The 15,199-nt window shown below is 43.8% G+C and overlaps 1 protein-coding gene across 1 annotated transcript in view; it reads left to right on the forward strand.

Moving 5' to 3' along the window:
• The window catches only part of KCTD3 (potassium channel tetramerization domain containing 3), an 816,466-nt gene that overhangs the window by 580,669 nt on the left and 220,598 nt on the right, over window positions 1-15,199 (forward strand). Inside the window, exon 14 of the mRNA XM_044061321.1 lies at window positions 13,342-13,497. Within this exon, the coding sequence (XP_043917256.1) occupies window positions 13,342-13,497 (156 nt within the window). The remainder of the gene's footprint in view (window positions 1-13,341; window positions 13,498-15,199) is intronic.

Consider the following 15,199-nt stretch of genomic DNA (forward strand, 5'->3'; position numbering starts at 1 on the left):
ATAGAGATTTCAGATTGTATCCCAGCCAAATATGAGCCTAGTACTGAGCAGCATTGTACCTTCTTCAAGGATGATACCATAATATAAACAGAAGATGATTGAGACTGACAAATGGCTAAATCACCGGTGTTATTCTAAAGGGGGTCCAATATTCGTCAGTTCGGGAGGACATGATCAGCAGACCACACTGCTTTGCCAGGGATGAACTGCACCTTTCCCCACTAGGCGTTCGGAAATTGTCCAAAATATTATCCACCCCATAATGTCTTTTTGGACAATGCCAATCTGATAAACCTTCTGACATGTTAAATTATACTCAAGATAAACTAGAGGTATTACTTCTCATTGTTAGGAGTCTCAATAAGAAGCTCCACTCCCTGGAAGCTCTTCTCACCTGGACTGTGTTGACTTCTGTGCAGTTAGAGACATGATTAAAAGCCACATTGCAAGGGTATAATGCCTTCCACATATTTAGACCAGCTACCGCACAGGAAGAGACAAGAGGTGGAGATGTATTAATCTACACAAAAAGTAAGCCCACTTCAAGATTTGTCAAACAATATGACACACTTGAGCTATTCCATGTCCAACTAACTTTAGGTAAAATCCCATTCCATATCCTTGCTAACTGTAGGTCCCCATCTGTGACCCAAGATAACAATAGCATGTACTTGAATGTACTGGAGTTACTCAACATTCAGCTTGACACTGTATTCAGGGGTGATTTCAAGTACCCCACTATAAGCTAGCATGCAAGGCTCAAAGTTTCTTGGATTTTTTTTTCAGTGCAAACACTCAAACAGCTAATCTGCACAACTGTTAGGGATGCAGATATCTTGGCTCTGATACTCACAAATATGAGGGAATGTTGCACTCTTCCTAGTGTAATGTCTTCAGTGATCAAATCAGATCATGGGTCGCCCTTGAAATATTAAGCCAGAACTCCCAGCAAACCCCAGAACCTTTAAGAACTTTTCCAAGGCTAACTACCTCCTTTTAAGCAATGGCATAGCTAAATTCCAAGACCCTCCAAGCTCAAAGAACACTGTGGCCTCTGCAGAACTGTTACAGTAACCCTGTACAAGCATGTAAATGACTGTATGGAAACAGTAGTTCCAAACCAAAATAAACTCCAAAAACAAACCCTCTTGACGGATCCCCAGTAAAAATAGGGTGTACAACAAAAGAAAGAAAATCCTGTCCAAAAATATAAAGGCCTATGCCCAGCAGACAAAACTCCCTTGTCAGTCTCAACAAGAAAATCAAGAGACTAATCAAGTCCACTCGAGCCAACTTTGAGGCAAAAATTGCCTGCCATGCTAAGGATCACCATAAAGCATTTTTTCAGTTATGTATGCAGTCATAAGAGGAGCACCCAACAGTGTGATGAACTAACAGTAAACGGAACTCCCTGTACTGAACTGGAGCATATGGCAGATTTGCTGGCTGATAAATTTGGCTCCACTTTACCTACCTACCTATACCACCAGTTACCATCCAGGAAATACCCTCTACCATTTCTACACAAACTATCACGAAACAAGAGGTCCTCACTGAACTCTCCAAAGCTAAAAAAAACAGTATCAGAGAGTCTTAATAATCATCCAAGATGCCTGCTAAATAACTTGAAACACAGCCTGTCAGCCTGACTATAATCTCTGTTCAACCACAGCCTCCAGACAGGCTGTGTACCTAGGGAATGGAGGACTGCAACAGCCATCCCTGTGCATAAATAGGGACCATCAACAGACCCAGGAAATTACAGACCTATAAGTTTGACTAATCTTATTACGCAAGGCCATGGAAAGAATTGTCATAGACCTGATGAAAAAAGGCATAAAAAAACTTCAAACACTTGGACCTATGCCAGTCTGGTTTCATCAAGGGCAGGCCATGCATACTAAACCTGGTAGACTTCTTCAGGAAAGTCACTGGAGCCATGGATGAGGGCAGAAATGTGCATGCTGCCTACCTTGACCTGGCAAAGGCATTTGAAATGATATCTTACTCTGGTATTATAAACAAGCTCACAAATGTAGGTATAAATCCCTGTGGTCACCCAGTGGATAGCTAAATGGTTCACAGATAGGACACATGAAGTTAGGGTGGGGGAATCCACCTTCACTGAGAAGCTTGTAACTAGTGGTATCCCACAGAGCTCAGTACTGGGACATCTCCTGTTTGGAATTTACTTCTCTGAAGTCAAGGCAAATGTAGAGGGCCTTTGGCTGACCACATTTGCTGATGACTGGAAGATGTGTACAGTCATTGAATCCCTAAAAGATGTAGATATCCTCAAGAAGGGTCTGACAGACAAAGAACTAGTGCCAGAGCCATGGCCTAAAGTTCAATGCAAAAAAGTGCATAATTGTACCCTTTTGGAATGTGGACACCCCTGCAAATTACAGCATTGATAACATTCCCCAAAGAATTGACTCACTGGTAAGTGACTTGGGATCTCAGGTTGACAGTAAGCTGAACTTGGATCACCATGTATCCATGGTGGTGAGAAAATCCTTCCAAGAGTCACAACTTATAAGTAAGGACATGGCATCCAGATCTAAAGACTTCATAGTGCCACTGTGTACTCAGCCCTCATTAGACCAATAATCAAGTACAATACACCCTTTGTCACGTTCCTGACCAGGCATTTGCAACAGCTGGAGCAACTACAGAGATTCCTCATTTAATGGATACAGGATATAAATAACATGTCCTATGAGGACCGTCTCAAAGCCATGTCAAAGCACTTGGTCTCCTACTAACAACTGAGGGGTGATCTTTCCCTAACCCACAGGGCATTTTACGATCCAGTCCTGATAGATCTGTACATTTGCAAAACACAGAGCACTAGAATTACCTGATTTAAGGATCTAAATCTTGTCTATAACATAAAACATGTTGGAGGGACAGGTGTGTGACACCGAGATTACCCCTTCTCTGGAACAGACTCCCCGTTCATGTCAAGTATAGCTCCTCCCTCCCTAAACCTATTTAAAAGTAGTTTGGATCAATTGATGGGAAATCACAAATTTACCCCTAGCTTGTTGCCTGTGTCTGTTATGGACAGGGTCATCTTGTAAATGCCCTAAGGCACAGGCATGTATCAAAACCATTCTAGTCTATGGGTACTGATGATTGGGAAAATTGGGGCAGAATACCTTGGCTTGAAAAGGCGCTAGGGCCTTTAGCCTCTAACTTCCTGTGATCTCATAAGAGTTGGGAAGGTGAGTACTTATGTTTTAATTGTAATAGATGCAAGTACATTTTAGAAGGAGATCATTTTTATTGTTCTACGGAAGAATGCTACAAGACAAAAGAGCTATATTGCTGTAAACAGATTGTCATTTATACTGCAGCATGCACAGGATGTGAATGTTGTTGTATCAGAAAGGCAAATAGTGTTAAGAGAGGCTCTTTAAACACTGTTATGCTGTAAAGAGAAAAATTAAATAAATTCTCTTCATAGACATTATAAAATTTTTTTTTTTTTAAGTTTAAGAATGTCATATTTTGTATTTTAGATAAAATATGTGATGGGTAGGAAGCAAAAGGGAGGATGAACTGGAATATAGAAATGCTCTGGGTAGATTAAACACTGTGTTCTCCAGATTTGAAGGTATCTGCTAATTTTAGACCAGCATCGATAAAGAAATAAGAAAATAGATGTTGATATTAATAATTTATTTGAAGAATGTTTTAAAATATATAGTCGTGGCATATTGTTTGATATATGCCTTCTATGAACACCTCCAGGACTGCATGGATCAGGCAATCCCAAATAAAACCAAGACTCTTTCCACAAAGGGCAAACGTCCAGTCTGGTGGACCCCAGCCATTAACAAACTTTACAATAAGAGGAGAAAGCTATTACATGATAGAACAAAATCCATAAAAGGGAAGTCACCCCTGATCATTATTAGTAAAAAAATACGAGCACTCATAAAATCAACTAAGGCCAATTTTGAGAGAAAAATTGCCATGGATTCAAAGGACAATCATAAGGCCTTTTCAGCTATGTTAGGAACCTGGGTGGAAACTCCCAGATATGCTCAGAATTAGTCCAAAATGATACAAAAATCACTGAACCCACAGACATTGCCAACATACTGGCAGACAGGTTCAGTGCAAACTTCACCCCCTCTCCCCTAAAGGAGAGATAACTATACCAGCCGAGTGTAGCCTCCCGGACATCTCAAATGCGCAGGTGAAAGCTGCTCTCTCTAAAGCTAAAAACACAGCATCAATGGGACCGGATGGTGTCCCCGGCTGTGTGCTACACGAGCTAAATGAGGAATTAAACCCGCACATAAGGCAGCTGTTTAATCTCAGCCTTACCACAGGATACGTGCCCAAGGAGTGGCGACGGCAACTGTGGTCCCACTCCACAAAGGCGGTGCCTCTACGGACCCTGGTAATTACCCCCATAAGCTTAACAAGTCTAGTCTGCAAAGCTATGGAGAGGATCATAATGGAGCTCATAAACAAAGATATAGGGGACTTGCAGACATTGGACCCGACCCAGTTTGGCTTTGTCAAGGGAAGATCATGCCTTTTGAACTTGGTTGACTTCTTGAAACAGTCACCAAGGCCATTGATGAGGAAAGGCAGTCCATACAGCCTACCTTGACCTTGCAAAGGCTTTCGACACAATACCCCACTCGGGTATTGTAGAAAAACTTACCAGCTTAAATGTAAACCCATATGTCACAAGATGGGTTGCAAACTGGCTTAAGGACAGAACCCACAGGGTTAGAGTTGCTGGCGCTGTGTCAGACTCCAAGCCGGTCACAAGTGGTGTCCCACAGGGCTCGGTCCTTGGCCCCTATTGTTTGGCATCTACTTCTCAGAAGTACAGGCCAACATGGGAGGACTTTGGCTGACAAAGTTTGCAGACGACTGCAAACTGGGCCATAGTGGAAAGTGCATCGGACACGGATATCCTTCAGAAGGGACTCACGGAAACAGATAGCTGGTGCCAGAGCCATGGCCTGAAGTTAAACGCCAAAAATGTATAGTCATACCCTTCGGGAAAAACAAGGTAACCCCAAGCTACCATATAGGTGGCAATCCACTAAGCACAGAAGAGGTTATCAGGGACCTGGGGACCCAGGTTGACAGTGGCCTTTCTTTTGACACTCACATTGCTAAAGTGGTTAGAAAGACCTTCTACATTGCCCACCTGATCATGAAGGGATTCACATCCAGATCTAGTGAGGTCATTGTTCCCTGTACTCTTCACTTATCAGACCAATGATCGAGTACAATGCCCCATTCGGGATGTATCTCACCCGACATCTGCAGCAATTGGAGAGACCCCAAAAGTTCATCACCAAAAGGATAAAGGGACTCCAAAATCTGTCATATGCTGCCAGATTGAAGAAACTCCAGCTCTATTCAGTCGCATACCGTCTGCTCAGAGGTGACATGTGCCTGACATACAAGGCCATGTCCAACCCGGAATTAATGGACATGCTCCACCTCAAAAATCCAAATCCACCAAAACCACTAGAGCAAGCGACTTAAACCTTAGCACGGATATAAATAGGACGTGCTGGAGGGATAGATTTATCACTCAGAGACTCCCTATGCTGTGGAATAAAATCCCGGTCCATGTGAGGCAGAGCACCTCGCTGACTCTGTTCAAGAGAAATCTAGACCTGTGGATGGGAGATCGTAGGTTTACCCCAGGAATCAACTCTGTGTCACTGCTGGACAGAGGCACAACAAACTAATGGGCACAGTATTTTTTCATATAAGGGGTGGCGTAAGCCACAATAATTTGGGCTAGGCTTATAAATGCCTTAGGGCAGATAGCCTAGTATAAACCTATGAACCTATGAACCTATAAGAGTAAAAGGCATATTAAGCTGACATTCTGATGAGGTCGTCTTTGTAAAAAGAAAGAGCTCACCATGCAGTACAGTTTAATTTTGAATGGAGATCTTCTCTGTCTTTCTATTTTTGAGATACAAAGACTTGTTTTTAATACAATCTTCTGTGTTTTGCTCTCCACCAGCCAGTTCCTCATGCGATGGCACCCGTCTCTGCAACCACTGGGCCCATGCATTTCAAGGAGGTGGTGGGAGCCTTACATTCTCAGGCTAGATGAGAGCAGTTTGGCCCACATTCCTGCCTGGGGATCCTGATCAGCCCTCCTTTCGCTGGTGAGAGTTGGGTGCAAGGTTTGAATTAGCTTTCTGGTCCTGGGGGAATGACCTATTCTGTCTTTCCCCATGGGGGCATCCTCTACCCCCTTAGCAGCTCCTCTATGTTCTGCTCTATTGCGGTCTCTTGAGGGGGAGCACGGCTCTGCATGACAAGTTGCCCACAGTTTATAGTCTGACTACACTTTAATCTTGTGTTTAACTGTAATGTATAACCAGTACCTTGAGTTCAGGCTTATATTGCTGGGAAGCAGTATCTGATAGTAGTTATCTCCAGATTCCTACTGGCAGGACTATTTTCAGCTACTTGCTCAAACTTGTTCACTTTTGTTGGCAGTGCCTCATAGTGCTGCTGATGTTCTTCGTGTTTCACTGTTGCAGCCATCACATTTGGGTTATCCTGCCAGGGGTAGCCCTCATTCGGCCCGAATACCAGAAGCTTAGTATTTCTGCGTCGGTTGCTGTCTCTCCAGGATTGACGTCAGGTCGTCAGTGGTATAAAATCAGGCAGCCGACGCCATTACATCAGTTTTTCTTGCCGAGGAGTCTTCTAAGCTAAGTACCCCGTTGGGGATCCTTTTTTCTTGCTCTAACCGATGTCAGAAAAAGTTAACAATTGTCTCGCCTGTGGAAAGCAAATACCACCCCGAGATTTCCATTCTTACTGCGTCACCTGTTTAGGCCCAGAACATGACATCCCTCCCTGTTGCTTTTGTGCTTTGTTCAATGCCGGAACTATATGTCATCGGGCCCTTATTGTAGCTGGATATTTTCGCTCTCAGTCCTCGAATTCTGATATGGCTTCGGTAAGCCATCCGACTACTGATCTTCTGAAAAAAACGTAAGGATAAAGACAGAGACAGACCGCACAGGTCCAAAACTGCCGACGACGCTTCTGCTAAGTTAGTCAGTTCTCCAGTCCTCAGTGAGGCGCTTTCACAGCCCCTGACGTCCGCTTCTGTGGATTCGCAGGCCGCTACCGAGACCCATTCGGAGTCCGGTATGCCGCGAGACTCTTCTTCGACTAAGGATCCTGTGGATGTCTCTACCTTGGATGGGTCCGGAGTCGCTGAGCAGGCACCGGCTTCTGAGGAAGTACTTCGCACTACCGATACTCGACACAGACTATTTCTTTTGCGTCTTCATTTCTTTCTAAAACTACCGAGTTTCTAAGGCCCAAGGTATGAACTACGCCCAGAAAACTGAGGACCCAAGCTCAGGCACCTGCTTCTTTGCTTCAATCTCAAATGCTTAAAATAGCGGAAGACCTTATTATGCTTTACCCCTTCCAAAAAAAAAGAAAAAGAGACTTGTCCCCAGTAGTTTTATCTGAACAGGAGTCCGATGAGACTGATACTTTTGAATATGAAGACATGCCACCCCTCTCTGCTTATGAGGATTCTGATGCAGAGGAATCCATTCCTTCTGCCTCTTCACCCGAGGATTTTTCATTTGGGAAAACCCTTCATACATTAAGGGAGCATTTCCAATGGGAATGTCGAGACTATCCTCAGTTAAAAAAGAGACTCCGGGAATTCTTAGTTTTACCACAGCACAGACCTTTGGCCATTCCTCCTGTCCTGGATGTTGTGGATGATGATTTTATGGAATCCATTGCGACTCCTGACACCCTTCCTCCTGCTCCCAGGAAACCTGACAGGTACTACAGAGTCCCTGACTCTCACAAATTCCTTTTCAAAAATGCTACTGCTGACCCAGAGGTCATCTCTCAAGGACCTAAAGGAATTAAAGCAACCTCAAACCTCTGTTAAGTATCCCACCCCCTCAGACAGGGATTCCTGAGCTTTAGACAGATTGGGTAAAAAAGTATACACCTGTGCTACTCTTGCTATTAGAGCATTAAATTGCCAGTTCCACATGCTGAAATATCGGCAGCATGCCATGGAACTCCTCCAACAAAAAATATCTTCCTTTCCTGCTTGTGCAGGAAATAAAGAATTACAAGAGCTAATGCATTCTGCAAGTCAAGAGCTAATGCACTCTGCAAGTCAAGTTACTAAGCAGACCTTGCAATGTGGCTTTGACGCCCTAGAAGTATCTTGAAGGGCAGCAATCACTGGTTCTGTCCTTAGAAGGCATGCTTGGCTTAAGGAACAGACCTTGCCAGACCATGTCAAATCCAAGTTTTTGGACGCCCCATTGAACAAAGACAATTTATTTGACACCAAGGCAGAAGAGGTCTTAAAAAAAGATGGAAGGAAAAGCTAAATCTATGCAGACAGTTAGACTCATTACAGGTCCAGCCTCCAAGGTTCAGTAGGCATTGCCCCTCCAAGCAATGGTCCTTTCCTGCCCCCTCCAGGCCAGCTCAGCCCAGACAGCAGCCCCAGGGAATGCAGAGATCTAAGCAATGGAGTTCCTCCTCTTCAAAAACAGGGAGTGGAAAGCCACCCCCTTATGGTAAGAACTCACAATGACTTTACACCTCCACCCCTCACCTCTGCCCACCTGCTTGTGCCCCTAGGAGGAAAACTCTCCTTCCATGCAAGCAACTGGGCCTCTATTACCAATGACCGATGGGTCCTCAACATAGTGTCCCAGGGATACAACTTTTATTTCCACACTCTGGCAACCCCAAAAGGGTTCCCAGATCTTCCTCCAAACCAGTGGGCAGAGGCCAAAAAGAAAGTCCTTTCCCTGCTCTCCATGGGGGCAGTACAGTATGTTCCAGCAGAACAGATAGGCCAAGGTTTCTATTCCAGACTCTTCCTGGTACCCAGAAAAGAGAGCACCTGGCGCCCAATCCTCGATCTATCTATTCTAAACACCCTTCTGGTGATAGCAAAATTCAAAATGCTCACCCTCCAGCAGCTTCTTCATATGCTTTCCAAGCATGCTTGGTTAGCCACCCTAGACCTAAAAGAGGCCTACCTACATATCCCAGTCAGGGAATCTTGCAGAAAATACCTATGTTTCAGGGCAGGATCTATGCACATTCAGTTCTCTACGTTTCCCTTTGGCTTATCCACTGCTCCCAGTTTTTTCACAAAATGCCTGGCTCCAGCCATTGCTTTTTGCAGACAAAGAACTATTCAAATTTACCCCTACTTAGACTGCCTGATTCAGGCAGACAGTCAGGAAAAGCTGTTAGAGCACCTGACCTTTATAAAGGACCTGCTGACCTCCCTGGGGTATACTTTCAACGAAAATAAATCAAAACTAGTCCCCACACAAAAAAAAATTGTATTCCTGGGGGCAAGCCTGGACACACCATCCCAGATGGCATTCCTTACTCCAGAAAAACAAGCCTACTTGACAGGCTACTTCTCTCAACTAGCCATCAGAACCCAGTTATCCGCAAGGAAAATCCTGCAGGCTCTAGGGTTCATGGCCTCCTGCATTCTACTCATTCCATATGCCAGACTGCATATGAGGAAACTACAGTGGTGCCTAGAAAGCCTTCGGTGTCAACACTCAAGACCTGGAAACTATCATACCAATGATACCTTGTCTAATGAAAGATTTTCTTTGGTGGGCAGCAGCATGCAACCACAACAAGGGACCTGCCCAGACCCTCACCACAGACACATCAGACTATGCCTGGGGTGCACACCTGGATGGCAGGTGCATTCAGGGCCATTGGAGCCCAAATCAAATACATCTGCACATCAACCAAAAAGAGATGCTAGCGGTTCAGCACGCCTGGACAGGTTTCAGACCCCTACTCTCCCCGGGGCCTCTACTAATCAAAACAGACAACACCACAGTGATATGGTATATCAACAAGCAGGGAGGGACTCACTCTTATCCTCTCTGCAGGCTCGCCATGACCCTTTGCCGCACGGCCTCAGCCATGCAACTACACCTGCTAGCTCTATTCCTGCCAGGCTCCCTAAACTCTCTGGCAGACAACTTAAGGAGAAACCTGCTAGACCCACACGAGTGGCAGCTAGACCACAGAACCTTCACCCTTGTAACCCAGAAATAGGGCACCCCGAAGGTGGATCTCTTTGCTTCCCACTCCAATCATCAGCTCAGCAAATTCAGCACCAGGGAACCTCACAGCAAGGCCTGGAAAGTGGATGCTCAATCCTTCCAGTGGGTAAACCTCTCGGTCTATGCATTTCCCACTCTACCACTCATTTCAATGGTACTGCTCAAAATAAGGGAGGAAAAACTGAGGGCAGTCCTGATTGCCCCAGACTTGCCACACCAGCACTGGTACCCACCGCTGTGCAGCCTGTCACCCCTGCCAACACTCCTGCCCCAGAGGAATGGAGAATTCATGCATCCGCAATTGCATACCCTCAGCCTGGCATATTCCCTGACCTCTCCTCAAGCTGCCAGTCTAAACAAACAAGTCCTAGATGTTTTACGTGAGGCCAGATGTCACTGCATTAGAAAATCCTATGCTGACAAGTGGAAAAGGTTTTGCACCTGGATCCAGGCTAAGGGAGCAGAAATGGCACAGCCCTCCCTACCACTCATCCTGGATTACCTAGCAGACCTGCTACACAGGGGTCTATCCTCTTTTGTTAAAATTCATGCCTCTGCTATCTCTGCTCATTACAGCACAGAGCCACCTCTCTTCTCACACCCTCTTATCAAACAGTTTCTAAGGGGCTAACAACTTAAGGCCACCCAGAAGAGCTCCTACCCCAGCTTGGGACCTTAACTTTGTGTTGGAAAAGCTCACCCTACCCCCCTTTGAACCTGCAGTTTCAGCAGTGTTAAAATTCCTCTCTTGGAAGACAGGCTTGCTTCTGGCCATCAGTTCAGCTTAGAAGAGTATCAGAGCTGCAAGCACTCATAGCTGTAGAGCCCTTCATCATTTTCCATGCTGACCGGGTTTCCCTCAGGACTAACCCATCCTTCATGCCTAAAGTGGTGTCCAGTGTGGCTCTCAACCAATCCATTCATTTGCCCACCTTTTTCTCTAACCCACAAAACAAGGAGGAAAGGATTCTGCACTCGATTGATGTGCACTGACTGCTCAGATTCTATCTGGACAGGACTATATCTTTTAGAAAAACTGATCAATTGCTAGTCAGCTTCACAGCAGGGGCAGAGGGCAAGGCCATATCCAAACAAACAGTCTCCAAATGGATAGCAGACTACATCCATTTCTGCTACAAACAGCATGGGAAACCACCCCCAAAAGGGGTCAGGACGCATTCCACCAAGGCAACCTCCACCTCTGCAGCTTTTCTCAGAGGGTCCCCACCAGGGACATCTGTTCATACCGTCACCAAGCATTACCACCTGCCTATCTTCTCCAAATCCAGTTCAGGCTTTGCCAACGCAGTCTTGCAGGGCATCCTAGCCAGCCCCCAGTCTTCTTGACTACCTCCACCTTTTTCTTCAGCTTTGGGAATCAACCCAAATGTGATGACTGCAACAGTGAAACACGAAGAACGTAGTACAGTTGTGTACACTTACCATAAATGTAGATGTTCGAGTGTATTCACTGTTGCAGTCCTGGTCGTCGTTCCCCCCCCCACCCCCATCCCCCTGGTCTCTCTCTCTCTTCCTCTTTCCTTGCATTACATGAAACATTTGGATATGGTATCACAGCCTCCAAATACTTACTGAAAAAGGTGAGTCCTTGTTTCTCCACTGTGTAATCTGTAGGGGTGGCTGCCTTTCACCAAAAGTTTAAAAAAATCTTCTAAGCATGCATTATATTGAAATGTGTGCACATTTTGTCCTGTGCTGCATACAGGATCTTGCAGCTGTAGTTTCCAAAGATGTGTGTATGGAAACAATGTCACTGACTTCCTTTTGATGATGTGAGACAGAAGGCCAGATGCATGCACCAAAAGCAGTCCTATGCATCACTCAAGTGTTATATGTGACTGTCATTTGGAGTGGGGTTCACACTTTATGCCTTGTACTACACTCATCATGTGCAGTTGGAATGATGGTGTGGGGCATATACAGTCCGGACTTTTGCACTTATGCTATCCTGCTCTGTCTGGACGATTCATTGTCCAACACTGTATAGTGTGAATTTCTGCATCTGCTGATCCAACGTAGAAGCATTTAGTTACTTGGAAGGTAGTTTCATACAGTGATTACAAATTGCTGTTCAGAACAGAATTATGCAGTGTTACTGTTTTAATTTATGGAGTGGTTTCCCCTTGTAAATGGTAATGCAACAGTGTTTAAAACATGGCCATGTTGTGGTACTTTACTTATTAAAATGCACTAAAGCTGATATCGCTGCATTGCATTGTAATGCTTAGCTCAGTTTATGCTTCACTTGTGGTGAGTAAAGATGTGTCTACAGACTAAGTAAGGCTGACCAGAGCTTTCTGGTTTAAGTGCAGGTGTAGCTTTTGGGGTACACGCCTAAAATATTGTAATTGGGATTGGGGGTATTACAAAACAGGACATTTACTTTAATTCACAAGAGAACATTTTACATTGTTGGAGGTACAGTGGCACAGACCAGGTATCTGCTGGTGATGCAGCGATGTTAAAATGAAAGTGTGGCAGAACAGAGTAGAACAGTCATATGTGGGAAGGAATCACATGAAATTAAGAATGAGATTCATACATATGTGGCTAATATAACCTGGGGTGATTGAGAGTCTTTGCATATCCTCAAAGAGAAGTGATTATGTGATGGTGTGTGGGACAACACATAAAGAGAATAAAAAAATGTCCTTAACCACACACACACACACACACACACACACACACACACACACACACACACACACATACTAGGATTGTGCAATTGATAGAGCAGAATGTTGTCCCTGGAGGATTTGTTTTTCCATCACATTTTGTTTTCTCAATGGCTAAGTAATCATTCAAGGTTTCAATGCTTAATTACTGTGTTAGACTATCAAAGACCATCCCAGGGCAGAGAGCTGAAGGGGTTGCCAATACCAACACTCTTCTTTTTCCTAGTACGTTTGGAGTGTATTTCTTGCATTCTGGAGATGTAACCAAGTTTAAACAAAAAAAGTAGCAGACATGAGTCAATATGAACTTTATTATAGAGCTGATGTATTCATAATTATTTTTATGGAACTGATGCACCCTACTGAGGAGGTGTGCCTTACAATAACCACATATATGCATTTATTCCTTCTATAATCTGCAGTAGTTGTACTCTAGTCCTTGATTCATGAGTTTTCTTCTTGTAATATGGCATATTTCCATTTAACCGTTATTGTTGTGTTTGTGTTTATTTTTTTTGTAGTCTGTGCTGACAACAACCATGTCCGGACATGGACTGTAACTCGCTTCCGAGGAATGATTTCAACACAGCCGGGATCCACTCCATTGGCATCTTTTAAAATCCTGTCTCTGGAAGAATCTGAGAGTCACTTCAGCTATTCCTCCGGAAATGATATTGGTGAGTTACAAGTGAAGCCCCTTACCATTTGGATGTGATAATAGTGGTGTAAGATTGATACTAAAAGTGCTGCTCTTTTCTGTTTCTGACAGGGGTACTACCAGCTGGGTATAATTCAGTTTGCTATGTTAGTTTCCATACTTTTATCACTGAACTGGTTAAGCACTGACCTATAATAAATAGTGTTTCATAATTTTCCATTTAGGATGTCACAGAGATTAGGAATGCCTTCATAGGTGATGAAGGGTGATATTCAAGTTATTTTGTACTTTGCACTCAATACAGTGGTTTCACTAAATACTTGATTACGTAAAAACTATAACTGTCATGTGACTTAATGTAAATTAACAACTTTAAGAAATGCAGAAAGAAATGAAATTAGGATTTAAAGAACATAGGTACTTCGACTGAGATGCATGCTTTGAAACATTGTGGAGCCTTTAGCCATAAGAACTGTTTAGCATCTAAATCTAAATTGGACACAAACAGCTGTTGTGAATTTAGAAAGCATGGTACGCATTGAGGAAAAAGAAAAAATGACCAGTCTTGGAGGTGAAGTTTTGATATTTCATCCATCAGAACTGTATTGTGTGTTTGCTACATGGTTACTGTAGTATTTCTGGACTATGTTGGAGCACACTGCTGATTATTAGTGAATGAGAGGATCATGTGCAACACTTACTGTCTTAATAAGTTACAAAACATATGTAGATCCCATTAGGAGAAAATAAAATGCTGTGCTGGTTCTGTTAAGCTGCAGCAGACCAAGGCAGCTGGAACTAAATTTTGAATACCTGATATGTAGAGGAGTGGAGATTTGTACCCATGTTCAAAACTTCTTGCCACATCCTGGTTGACTGTGTAAGACAGTAGAATTGATTTCACCTTTATGTGTAGTATGCTACACTCGTTCATAAAGAGAGAGATTACTGCCAAAAAGAGGCACTTAAAGCTGATTGGTTTTATGACCACAGCCCATGCTGCAGTTCTGGTGAGATGCTTCATTTCAGTCACCTCAGTACACTGTCATCTGCAGAAAATTCATTTGGTCACTTCTGTCTGCAGAGAGACTCACTGCGTGAAGGAGCCTGTCATCTTTCTCAGGGAAGTTAATTACGTTGCATTTCAAAAAAGCCTAACTTTGCACTGCTGTTCTGAGAAAACCTGCATGTGTCATGATTTAGAGTATCCTTCACATTTTAGATCAGCCAGTTCTTCATTAACTAGGACTGTAGCCAGGATTTTTGTGGATAGGTGCACTGGGTCTGTCTTAAAAAAAATATTCCTTTTCCCTGTTTTGTAAGAGCTTTTCATACTTCACATCAGGGGCAGTTTGCAGTAGCTCTCTGCTGACCTTCTGACACCATAGTAGTATCATATTATCTTTCATTCATATTATGAACCTATATTGTCTTGATGTGTGCATTTGCTTTACCACTCATTGGAGCTGATTGTTTGCTATAATGGTACATGATTTTCCTAAACATGTTAGTGAAGTTTTCCATTAGCAGTACTTGGGCTACATAGTAATCGTCATTGTGATATGCAGCATTACGTCTTCAAGTCACCTGCCTGTGGTAGAAATTGAAACAAGCTGCAGATGAGTGCTGAGAATGCTGTTGCTAAATGTAAACGGAAGTGAAAGGAGTGACAGTGAACATCCATGCCAGTAACTGGCAGCCTCTGCGTACTGTGAATTGCT

The sequence above is a fragment of the Protopterus annectens genome, chromosome 1.part0, assembly GCF_019279795.1.
Source record: "Protopterus annectens isolate FY-2018-M chromosome 1.part0, PAN1.0, whole genome shotgun sequence".
Lineage (NCBI taxonomy): Eukaryota > Metazoa > Chordata > Ceratodontiformes > Protopteridae > Protopterus > Protopterus annectens.